Below are 13,264 nucleotides of genomic sequence, written 5' to 3' on the forward strand. Positions count from 1 at the left end.
TGAGAACGCACTTTGAAAGGAATAATACCAAATTTTTGTACTCTATGACCGACCCAGGGGTGGTCATTTTACAAGATCCATATTTTGCCCCATGTACCACACTATTCACAAGTGCTCTCAAATGAAAATAAATATTAAGAATCTTGTAGTCTATGTTATCTGAATGCATGCACATTGGATGTTAAAGCAGCAGTGCTAAATGATTGTCCAATTACAAGAAGCAGAAAAAGGGGAAAAATATATCATAACTGTTTAACTCCATAAGTTGCAACTCCATCAGTTCCGTGGGAAAAAAAAGTTACTTTGCGCTTTTGTATAGGTTGTCGATGACACTCTGAAAAAGCAAACAAACATGATCAGTGTTCGACCCTTCTTCCAGAAAAGTTGGATGCTACACATAATAGTTCCAGAAAAAGTTCGATGCTAAATATGATAATTAAGAGCCTGTCAAAAAAAAGTGAAATACCAAAGACATGGATGTTGGAGACAGAATTTGCATGGAAACTAGTCATTTCTTGCTCTTATTTCTACTTTTATTCGAAAGCAATAAATCTTTGCTGCAATAAGCTTTAAAGGTTTTACAATAAATTCGAAAACCAAAATGGCTTCAACATACATATTTGTTCAGTCTAGTTCAATCTTCTTGGATTTCTGAAAACAAGAACAGAAAACAAAAGCAATACCAAACAGGCCCTAAATGTCTTGGGGAAAAAATCTCTTTTCATGTAGCAAAATATATTTCATTAGCACGCTAGGCGCACAAGATGTACAGTTTCGATTACATTACATTTTGGTGATTTATGGTTATCAAGAGAAAGCAGATAGCCCCATGCTCTGGTACATGGTTGCATATTCAGCACCAACATCCTACGCAATCAGATTTGATATGTAAAACCTAATATTTTGAGTAACACAACAAATGTATACAACATGTACCTGGTAATACTTGCGCAGCTGTGGCCTCTTCTTTTTGTATGTTGGGGTAAGGAGATCACGCTCCATATCAAATGGTTCAGGATCAAGGTGAATTGCCTTTATGAACTCAAAACCTTTCAGCTGCCAGAACATGATCAAGGAGATAACAAGTAACTAACAAGGAGCCAGGGAAATCAGACTAATATTTGAGGATTTCTTCATCATATAAAGAAGCAAAAATAAGTAAAAGGCAAACACAAATTAGAAAATAAATCACCTTCTTTTGTTTTGCAACCTTTGTAAGCTCCCCCAAAATGTATTCTTTTGCCTTGGGGTTCTCACATATTGCAGCAAAATCCCCCCTTACACCATTTTCTTCAGCCCAATGCTCAAGGGCTTGCTTATTGGGATTTACAATGGCAACAAGGAAAGACTCAAAGCTATTTCCATATATCCATATCTGGAAAGATAATAATCATGAGCAAACATTTTATAAAACAGATATCAACAATTCAAATTAAGCACTTCATAAAAACAAATTTCTTGTGTTACTATAATGTGCTAATACCCCTTCTTGGAGAAGTCAATAAACAATGTTCCAGGACCAGGCTCTCATTACTGTGCCAACTGATAGTGTATCAATCTGAGCTGTAACATAAGGAGCATCGTTCCATTGATCTCCTCTATCCTGCTCCAGTTCATACTGTTTAGTAACTAATAATAAAGTTCTAGCCTATTACGAATTAGTTGTTCACTTGTCTGGAACCTTAGATTATCAAACATTTTCCAAATTGCTGAATGAAAAATAAACCTGGCTGGTTGTTTCATATTTCTATCTTTCTTTAACATATCTATTGCATAAACCAAAACCCCATAGCCAACAGGCTTAACCGAACAATTTGTTATCCACTTTCTGATTCATCATTCTTATAAAGGGCTACGTCCACTATAGGTGCCACACCACCATATTCTAATTCCATTAAACATATCTTCATCTTTCTGTTTATTATTTTATATTATAGGTCCTAGATAACCTATTCTTGGTTAAATGAAACTAAAATTACAACCAGACATAATTTGATAATTAGAACAAGAAAAACCAGTACGTTGTTTTCAACATTGTCCTATGAGAAAAAATGGCACCACAAATATAACCAAGAAGCTCTCCTATCTATGGTCTAAATTTTCAAAGAATGTAAGCTACCTACAAATCATTCCTCATTTCCATTTGTGCTTCCATAAATGTGTTCATTTTCACATTTCCAAACATGCCTAAGCTTGTCTTTATACTGAAGTCTATTTTCGCCCATGTTCCTCAAAAGAGTCCCACCTTCACCAATTCTTGATTGCTTAATCTTCTATTTAATATGACTTCTTACCTTCCTTCAATAAAGTCAAACTCCATCCATTACACATCCTTAGTATACTATGAACCTATTTGAGCATCATGTTTTGCTATGCTCATTCTATGTCGTTACAACCTTTCTAATGCTCATGGAATCTATACTCTTAAGATTTCTAATGTCTTTGCTGTCTAATACAATTTCTATTTAGTCTCACAGAGATGGGAGGATCCACTGATATTCTAGAAAGACATTCATCCGCCTTCTCTAATCCAATGCGGATTATAGCGTAGGGTATTTCTTGGCTGTCCATGTGTTTGTGCAAGCATATATGAGTGCATGCGGGCATATTCATGTTTCAACTATATTGTTTCCATGCTTTTGATTAACTGCAAGTGGCATTCCTCCCAAAGCGAATCTGCATCAATGTTTGATCAGAATTTGCATCAATATTAATCACATAAAATTTTAGTCTCTTAAGTGTCAGAAATGTTATGATGCTTCTCAAAACAATGTCAAGCCATGACGATTATCTGTTCATTTCAGTGCTCTTAGAATCTAGCATTAGGTATCAAGTCTTTATATTATTTAATCTTCTTCATATCTTGTACATGCATTCATACAAACTAACACACACATTTGCCATTATCAATCCCATGAATTTCACCACCATCAGCACTAACTTAACTCCATACAAATGGCTTTTTGCTTCACTGCTCGCTGTAAACTATCAATATAGTCTTCTGGCAGAAGTTTTATTACCAAGACCAAGCATATCAGATCAGCATTTATGGTATTCTATGAAATGCTTTCTCCAATACTTCCACAGAGAGAAAAAAAGACCAAGATCCTCCTAAAAGTCCTTCCATCAATTATCTAAGAAAATGAAACGTGATGCCTAACCTTCTTTGTAGGCTCATAGGTATCTTCATTACACCTTGATTGCTCAATGCAAGACCATATGATCTATTAGGCTAATTTACCATATCCTCCCAAGATAAGAACCATGAGAAGTTATCTCCTCGCCAAACCGTTTCATCAATGGCTAACAAAAAAAGATAATCTCAAATGTTAATTTATGGAAAAACACAGTTTGATACGTGGAAATCATCATTTGTTTTCTTAATTTGTCTCACAACCTGATTGTCCTGACCCACCATGTCTTGGAATAGGTAGGTTTCTTATCATGATGACCAAGAATAGAAATGCAAAAAAACATCTGCATCAACCTGCACTGCGAGTATTTCACAATAAATCTGAAAAAAGATTGTATGCAGTTCATTTCTCATGTACCAAAACTTCAATGGAAGACTTTTGTTTTGCTTTCTGGCAAGAAGATGGGTTGAATAGAATGATGCATTTTCTTTATATAAAGATTAAAAAGAGGAGGAACAGAGAAAAACTAAACAGAGGCAGAACAAGGCAAACTAAACAAGATCCAGATTATAATATGACAATGCTTGCTTATGTGAAGGCGTTAGGGTTTACAAGGAGCTTTCCAGTTTTATAAGGAGCAAAATGTATGAAAAAGGAGACAGTTATGATAATATATTTGCACAGAAAGAAATGATGCTGATATGCTGCATCCACAGATTCACTCAAAAACTTAAAATTGAGGTAAGATGTGGTCCATAGACAGGAAACGGAGAGAGGATAAGGGAGGCGCAGTTCTGCAGGCATTTGATTTTGAGAAATTTATGGGAGGTTGCATATCTTTCTTCAAATGAATCATGAAAAAGCAAGATTCTTTCTTCCAGAAGTTGTTTGTGGGCTGCAAAACATACCGAATCTAAATCAGGAACCAGACCATAGACATTCTCCAGATTTTCAACTGCAACATATTCTCCTTGTGAAAGCTTAAAGATGTTTTTCTTTCGATCAATGATTTTCATACTTCCATCAGGCTGCCACTCACCAATATCCCCTACAAACAAGGACCATAAAAAAGAATGCCCAATAAGAGGAGCATATATGGAGACATAATTGGTACATGTTCAACAATAAGTTGAACTGAGTTATTGGTTCAAAACTTCAAATATATTTTCTTAGTATTAATATTGGTTAAAGCAAGAGGCATCCAGTTCTGTAATAAATGCTCGTGTGATTAACTTATGTATCTTAGCTCAGTGACTGAAAGGGTTAGGCTCAACCAGGTTGACTTAATCCCCAGAAGAGCAAATATAAACCATAACATGGAGATAGCTTTGCCATAATTAACTCATTCTTGCTTTACCATAAACTCATATATAACAGGTTACATTCTGAGGAGAACAAACCTGTGTGAAACCAACCATCAATCATAACCTCCTTTGTAAGATCTTCACATTTGTAGTATCCTGAGAATAAAGTATTTCCTCTCACGCAGATTTCTCCACAAGGAACTTCTGCAAGAGCATCATAGTTCATTTCAGGAACAGACTCCAGGCGCACATCAACATTTGGTACTGGAGGGCCTACTGTTCCAAGCATTGATAGATTATTCGGCAAAGTGACAAATGTTCCAGCACAAGTCTCTGTAAGACCTAACATGACCAAAAAAAAAAAAAATCAACCATCAAAATTATCTGAATCATTTTAAGATTTAATCTTCTTTAAAGACTTTAAACATGTAGTATTTGACTTTTGGGGATTTCTTAGAAACATCATGCCTGACACAATATTCATAATCAACCAATGGAATGGCTTAAAAGACATGTCAGTTAGATACTGCAATAGGACATGCAAACAAACATAACCAATTTCAAGCTTCAATATGCCCAGTTTTGCTGTGTCAAAGAAAGCTACCTAGCTCTCATGTCCTCCAAGCTCACCACTTATCCATGAAAATCAGCAAAAGAATCAAAACAAACAATTCCAGAAACACAAAATTGCAACTTTCTCTTCTCGTCTCTGCTCTCCACAGATGTAGTCCCATTGACAACTGTGGAGTGATTGATTATAACCCTATTTGATTTTGATGAGCTCAAAGCATTTGAGTATATCTTTTGTTTACTAATGAATTCAATCTAGTGTTTCAGTTAAAATCTTGTAAATTTATGGTTAAGTGTCTCTAGATTTGGTTCAAGACATTTTGGATAAGTTAAGAAGTCAACTTGAACCAAAGTCTGAGACTCGAGTCGACTCCGGGGTATTACGAGTCGACTCCAAGCGTATCAGAAGCATTGGCACAGGCGCGAGTCGACTCCGGAACATTACGAGTCGACTCCGACTGAGAACAGACAGACGAACAGAAAGACTCAACTCAAAACCTGTCAGCGAGTCGACTCCTGAAGAGCGCGAGTCGACTCCAATACTTGCCGAGTCGACTCCAGAGTAGTATGAGTCGACTCCAGGGAGTTACAGACAGAAAGACAGAGAAGTCATTTTGGACCCTGAGAGCCGAGTCGACTCCTGAGGTACGCGAGTCGACTCCGATGGTTGGCAGGTCGACTCCAAAGGAAGCGAGAGTCGACTCTCAGTGTTATACAAGGCAAAAGTCAGAGAGCAACTTTCGGACACTGAGAGCCGAGTCGACTCCGAGACAGCGCGACCCCAAAAAGACAGAAGACAGTATTTTTGTCTCTGAGACGCGAGTCGACTCCAAGACAGTTCGAGTCGACTCCAAGGCAGCGCTACTCCAAAAAGACAGAAGACTGGTTTTCGGATACTGAGAGCCGAGTCGACTCCCAAACAGTCCGAGTCGACTCCAAGACAGCACGAGCCAAAAAACAGAAGATCGGGAGTTCGGGCTCTGAGCGCCGAGTCGACTCCCAGAATTTCCGAGTCGACTCGAGTGAGCGAAGTTGAAGAATACCTCTATGAATTCCTTGGAATGAGCCGACTCCAAAAGTGCCAGGTCAGCTCCAGACTTTGGGGAGTCGACTCCGGGTTAAGTCGAGTCGACTCCCAGTCGAGAAGACCACTTTAATTCAAATCCGGAACAGTTGCCGAGCCGACTCCAGAAAAGCATGAGTCGACTCCTGCTACAGCCGAGTCAACTCCAGATCGCGCGAGTCGACTCCGATCCCAACGGACACATTGTCAGGATGTGCAGAATGTGCAGAACAGCTAGTAAAGTGTGTCTAACGGCTAGTTTCCGTGGGGAATGGCTTAAATAGCCACAGAGGACTGTAGCAAAGTAGAGAAGTAACATTCCTTTCAAAGAAAACACAAAAACTTCATCTGCCAAAGGGATTTCAACGAAAAGAAGGAAGAGGGCCATTAACTCCAGTCAACCTACTCTTCCCAGCATTAAAGAAGTCTCCTTCAGCCTTCAAGTCTTCAAGACATTCAAGAGGAGACCCAGAGTTCAAGAAGCCCTCCACTACATCATCATAAACTTGTTTGAGGGCTCTTAACTTTTCTCTTATTTATATCGCTGTACATCTGCTTTTTAGAAGCTCTATTTTTCTGCTTGTCTTTGTTCAAACTGTTTGGTCCTTACTTGATTCAATCAGGGGATTGAATCAAGGGTGTAAAGGTTTGTTGGTGAGCCTAGGTTGAAACCAACGGTGTAAGGGTTCGATTGTGATCCCGGAAAAACAATCGGGTGGTTCTAGTCGGTGAGCCTGGAAAAACCGACCGAGTTCGTTGTGACCTCGTAAAACAACAAGTTTGGTTGTGAGCTTGTAAAACAACCGGCTGTAATCCGAGGGGTTATAGTGAATTCCCAAGTGAGGCTTGGGGAGTGGACGTAGGAGCAAGGGTTAGCTCCGAACCACTATAAATTCCTTGTGTTTGTGATTGTTCTATTGTCCCTTATCTTCATTTCATTCACAGCACATAGCATCTAATTAATCAACTTGCAAAAGGTGTTAATTAGTATTTCATAAATCATTTAATTGTTATAATTATATTTAAAACCCAATTCACCCCCCCTCTTGGGTTGTCTATCTGGGCAACAAGTGGTATCAGAGCCTGAACTCTTTTACCCAAAGAGTAAAAGATCAAAATGACAACCCCATTTGGATCTTCCCACATTGAGGGCCAGTCTACCCAAAGACCCCCATTCTTTAATGGATCCGACTACTCATATTGGAAGGCTAGGATGAGAATATTTATCCAAGCCCAAGACTATGAGATGTGGACCATAATACTAAATGGACCATACATCCCTTCCATTTATGTAGAGGGTGTCACTGTACCCAAACTTAAAAAAGATTGGGATGACAATGACTTTAGGAAGGCACAACTCAATGCCAAAGCAATGAATGTGCTTTACTGTGCATTAGATAGAAATGAATTCAATAGAGTCTCTACTTGCAATTCTGCAAAAGAAATTTGGGATAGACTTGAAGTGACCCATGAGGGCACGAATCAAGTCAAAGAATCCAAAATAAATATATTAGTTCATAAGTATGAATTGTTTAAGATGGATTCTAATGAAACAATCACTTACATGTTCACTAGATTTACTGATATTGTCAATGGCCTAAAAAGCCTTGGCAAAAATTATACTAACAGTGAGCTTGTTAGGAAGATTCTTCGTTGTCTACCAAGGTCATGGGAAGCCAAGGTGACGGCAATTCAAGAAGCCAAGGACTTGAACAAGCTTCCACTTGAGGAGCTTCTTGGATCCCTAATGACGCACGAGCTCACAATGAAACAACACAGCGAAGAAGAGTCCTCCCACAAGAAAAAGGTAATAGCATTAAAATCTGTGTCTACTAACAAAGATTTGTCTTGCAGCAGTAGCAGTGAGGAGGAAGATAATGAGGGAGATGATGATGAGGCTCTCCTTGTAAGAAAATTCAGAAGATTCATCAACCGGAAGAAGTCATCACATCAAAGGAGAGGCCCCTCAAGTTCCCATCACAAGGATAAAGGTAAGAAAAGGAAAAATGAGGGGATCGGATGTTATGAGTGTAAGAAGCCGGGGCACTTCAGAGCTGAGTGTCCTTTGCTGAAGAAGGCCAGCAAGTACAAGAAAAAGAAGGTCCTCGTCTCCACCCTATCGGACTCCGATACATCATCATCATCATCGGATGAGGAACAAGTAGAAAAGGCCAATCTGTGTTTTATGGCCAATGACAATGAGGTAACATCCGGAACACATTTAGATTTTACTTTCGATGAGTTATATGATGCGTTTAATGAATTAATGGATGAATATAAGACAATAAGCATTAAGAATAAAGAGCTAAAACTAACCAATCAATCTCACCTCCATAAATATGATAAATTAGTTAAGGATAAGAATTTTATCACTAAAAAAAATTTAGAACTTAAGACAAGCAACCAAATGTTAATTCAAAAAACTAATACCTTGAGTAAAGATAACGAAAAACTAGCCAAGGAAATTTCTGAACTTAAAAAGGATAAACAAACTATTGGAAGTAATTTCACAAAAGACTTAGATGCACTAAAAACTGAAAAACAAAAGTTGGCACTAGAACTTGAGAAGTACAAGCCTTTTGTAGAAAAATTTACTTATAGCTCTGAAAAATTAGAAATGATACTTAATAGTCAACGAGCTGTGTTCAATAGAGTTGGTTTAGGGTATAAACCTAAAAATAGGAAAAAACTCCTTAGTAATTTCTTTGTTAAGGCAGGAGAAAGCAAAACTAAGAAAATAACATGTTTTTGCTGTGGAACATTAGGACACAAAGCAAATGTATGTGATTATAGAAAAGAAAAATCTAAAAGAAAAATTAAAAGGGTTTGGGTTCTAAAAGGAACCAACATTACTAACCATGAAGGACCCAAGAAAACTTGGGTACCTAAAATTGTATGATTTGCTTGTGTAGGAGTGTCTTGCAGCCAAGGTCGACAAAAATTGTTGGTACTTGGATAGTGGCTGCTCAAGACACATGACGGGTGACAAGGATCAATTCTTCACCCTTGAAGCCAAGAAGGGAGGTGCTGTGACTTTTGGAGACAATAACCAAGGTCACATCATTGGTATAAGTAAAGTACAAATTACCCCTTCAACCTTTATTGATAATGTTTGATATGTTGATGGTCTTAAGCATAATTTACTTAGCATTAGTCAATTGTGTGATAGAGATTTTGATGTTTTGTTCAAACCATCACTATGCATCATAACCAACTCAAATGACAATAGTTTAGTTTTTAAAGGAATAAGACGTGGGAATGTGTATGTTGTAGACCTTGAGGATCTTGCCAAACATAACCCATGTTTAGTTGTTAATGAAACTAAGGATAATGATGCTAGTTGGTTATGGCACCGTAAGTTAGGTCATGCAAGCATGGACACAATATCAAAATTAATTAAAAGAGATTCCGTGATAGGTTTGCCAAAACTAAAGTTTGAAAAGAATAAAATATGTGAAGCTTGTCAATATGGCAAACAATCAAGGAACTCCTTTAAATCCATAAATTGTGTCTCTACATCTAGACCTCTAGAACTACTACACATGGATCTATTCGGACCAACTAGAACCACAAGTCTAGGTGGAAATAAATATGGTCTAGTTATTGTAGATGATTATTCTAGATACACTTGGGTCATGTTCTTAGCTCATAAAGATCAAGCTTTTTCAGTATTTAAGAAATTTCATAAGGAAGTAACAAATGCTAGAGATACTTCAGTCATAGCTATTAGAAGTGACCATGGAACTGAATTTGAAAATCATTTATTTGATGAGTTTTGTAGTAAAAAGGGGATAACTCATAATTTTTCTGCACCTAGGACACCACAACAAAATGGAGTTGTGGAAAGAAAAAATAGAACTCTAGAGGAAATGGCTAAAACCATGTTATGTGAAAGTAACCTCCCTAAGTACTTTTGGGGAGAAGCCATTAATACCTCATGTCATATATTAAATAGAGTTTTATTGAGACCCATTATAAAGAAAACACCTTATGAACTTTGGAAAAATAGAAAACCCAAAGTAAATTATTTTCATGTCTTTGGATGTAGGTGTTTTGTTCATAATAAGGGGAAAGATAATCTAGGAAAATTTGACTCCAAATCTGATGAGGGTATATTTTTGGGGTACTCTACAACCAGTAAAGCCTATAGAGTTTTTAATAAAAGAACCCTAGTTATAGAAGAATCTATACATGTTGTTTTTGATGATTCTAGTGATAACTCTTCTAGTAAGAAAGTTAATCTTGATGATGATGCTGAAATTCTTGAAGAAAGGATTGATGAGATGACATTACAAGATGATGAACAAAAATTAATTGGAAATGCATCATCAAGCCAAGAGGCTATTGTGGATCATGGGCTAACTAAGGCTTGGAGGTATGCTCACGGGCATCCTAAGGAATTAATTTTAGATGATCCATCTCAACCTGTTAGAACTAGAGCATCTCTTAGGAACTTAAATAATCATCTAGCTTTTGTCTCACATTTTGAGCCCAAACACATAGAAAAAGCTGAAAAAGATGTAAATTGGATAAATGCAATGCAAGAAGAATTAAACCAATTTACTAGAAACAAGGTATGGAATCTAGTTGAACGACCTTTTAAATATTCAATTATAAGTACCAAATGGATATATAAAAACAAACTTGATGAAAATGGAATTGTAATAAGGAATAAGGCTAGACTAGTAGCAAAGGGGTATAATCAAGAAGAAGGTATAGATTTTGATGAAACCTTTGCTCCTGTAGCTAGACTCGAGGCAATTAGATTATTATTAGCATTTGCATGCTCTAAGAATTTCAAATTATTTCAAATGGATGTAAAAAGTGCATTTTTAAATGGGTATATTAATGAGGAGGTGTATGTAGAACAACCTCCTGGTTTTGAAAATCATCAATACCCTAATCATGTGTATAAACTGAACAAAGCACTTTATAGTTTGAAACAAGCACCTAGAGCATGGTATGAAAGACTTAGCAAATTTCTACTAGAACATGAGTTCTCTAGGGGAAATGTAGATACAACACTGTTTCTAAAGAAGAAGAACAAAGATATGTTAGTAGTGCAAATTTATGTTGATGATATTATTTTCGGTGCTACTAACAATCGCCTCTGCGAGGAATTTGCTGATTTGATGCAGAGTGAATTTGAGATGAGCATGATGGGAGAGCTGAACTTTTTCCTCGGACTTCAAATCAAACAATCTGAAGAAGGGATTTTCATCAATCAAGCTAAATACATCAAGGAGATCCTTAAGAAGTTTGATATGGAGGGAAACAAGTCAATCAGCACACCCATGAGCTCATCATGCAAATTAGACCAAGATGAATCAGGTAAATCTGTAGATCAAAAGATGTATAGAGGTATGATAGGATCTTTATTATATCTCACTGCAAGTAGACCTGATATCATGTTTAGTGTATGCATGTGTGCTAGATATCAGTCTAATCCTAAGGAATCTCATCTAATTGCAGTCAAGAGAATCTTTAAATACCTAATAGGAACAAAAAATATAGGTTTATGGTATTCTAAAGAATCTAGCCTGAACTTAATAGGATACACAGACTCGGATTTTGCTGGTTGTAAACTTGATAGAAAAAGCACCAGCGGGTCATGTCAATTCCTAGGAGAAAATTTAATCTCATGGTTTAGCAAGAAACAAAACTCGGTTGCATTATCTACTGCTGAAGCTGAATATGTTGCAGCCGGGAGTTGTTGTGCTCAAATCATATGGATCAAACAACAATTGGAAGACTATGGCATTAAACAAGATAAAACTCCCATTAATTGTGATAATACAAGTGCCATTAATCTAACTAAAAATCCAATTCAGCATTCAAGAACTAAACATATTGAGATAAGACATCACTTCATAAGAGATCATGTACTGAATGGTGATGTGACACTTCAATTTGTTTGCACTGATGATCAATTAGCTGATATCTTCATAAAACCCTTGAGTGAAGAGAGATTTAGTGTGCTTAGGAGAGGATTAGGAGTGATTGATCCATCCTAGTAATAATCTCTTCTAGTTCATTGATTTTGATGATTAGATTGTGCTAAATATGGAGTTTCTCATCTATAATCATCAAATCAGATCATAACTTAGTGATTGTCCCTTAGTTGGTACGAAAATAGCATGATTTTTTGGTGCGTGCCAGAGTTCGAGGCGACTCGAGTAAGTTTCAGAGTCGGCTCATAAGGGGAGTCGACTCGCCCATAGACGGGAGTCGACTCGAGGTCGATGACAGCATTAGGGGAGTCGACTCGCGCATATTTTGGAGTCGACTCGAGGTCGAGTCGACTCGCGACCTACTGGAGTCGACTCGCGGTCGGAATCCGAGTTTTTAACCCTAATCCAAGCGTTTAATCAACACTTCTATTCACCGCCTCCACTGTTCACAAACCCTAGAGCCGTCTCCGACAACGTCTCCGACCGTCGTTAGGGCTTTTCCGTCGACCTTCTTCCGTCCATTAGGGTTTTACCCCATCCCTAGGTCAACCATGCCCCGTAAGTCGGTTGTCCCAAGCCGGAAGAGGCCCCAACCCGCGACCGGTGCCGAGCGACGGTCCAAGGCTCGGAACGATCCCGTGAGGCCACAACCTCCGGTTCGTTCCCCGCCGAGGCCGGTTCCCTCGCGACCGTGCGCCGGGAAGGCGGTCTCCACCGGGAGATACGTCAACTTCGACTATCTCTCCCGGGAGGGCTTCACTATAGGAGATAGGTTGAGGGCCCAGGGACTCGAGTTCTTTTGTTCATTAGATCTCCCCACATACCCAGGTCTAGTTAGGGAGTTCTATGGAACAGTGCATAGGGGCAATGGGGGGATACAGGGAACCGTAGCGGGTGTCCCGTTATTTATTTCGGAGGATTTCATTACTCAAATCCTCCATCTTCCCCAAGTTGGGGTATCTCCTACACACCCAGAGGATAGGACTGAGGCCCTTACGGCCATTTTAGGGAGTCCACCCCAGTCCCCACTAGATGAGGTGTCCGCTGGCTCCCTTTCTGTTGAGATGCGGCTCCTCCTGAGCATTATTTCTAGGACACTATTCCCTAAAACCGGCCGTTTTAACTGTGTCTGAGAGGGACCTAGCCCTCATGTATTACATTCTCCAAGACACACCTATTAACTTCCCCAAGATGATCTACAAGTACCTTTGTGAGCCACTAGACAGACCTAGGCTCACCCTT

At 38.4% G+C, this 13,264-nt stretch overlaps 1 protein-coding gene across 1 annotated transcript in view; it reads right to left on the reverse strand.

Moving 5' to 3' along the window:
* LOC103696900 (long chain acyl-CoA synthetase 4-like) overlaps positions 1-13,264 on the reverse strand; it is a 32,757-nt gene continuing 19,493 nt past the window's right edge. Inside the window, exons 16-20 of the mRNA XM_039117478.1 lie at positions 4,535-4,780; positions 4,043-4,182; positions 1,193-1,375; positions 937-1,056; positions 1-334 (exon numbers count right to left, since the gene is read on the reverse strand). Coding sequence (XP_038973406.1) covers positions 299-334; positions 937-1,056; positions 1,193-1,375; positions 4,043-4,182; positions 4,535-4,780 — 725 coding nt within the window. The 3' untranslated portion in view covers positions 1-298. The remainder of the gene's footprint in view (positions 335-936; positions 1,057-1,192; positions 1,376-4,042; positions 4,183-4,534; positions 4,781-13,264) is intronic.

This window comes from Phoenix dactylifera, unplaced genomic scaffold, assembly GCF_009389715.1.
Source record: "Phoenix dactylifera cultivar Barhee BC4 unplaced genomic scaffold, palm_55x_up_171113_PBpolish2nd_filt_p 000237F, whole genome shotgun sequence".
NCBI lineage: Eukaryota > Viridiplantae > Streptophyta > Magnoliopsida > Arecales > Arecaceae > Phoenix > Phoenix dactylifera.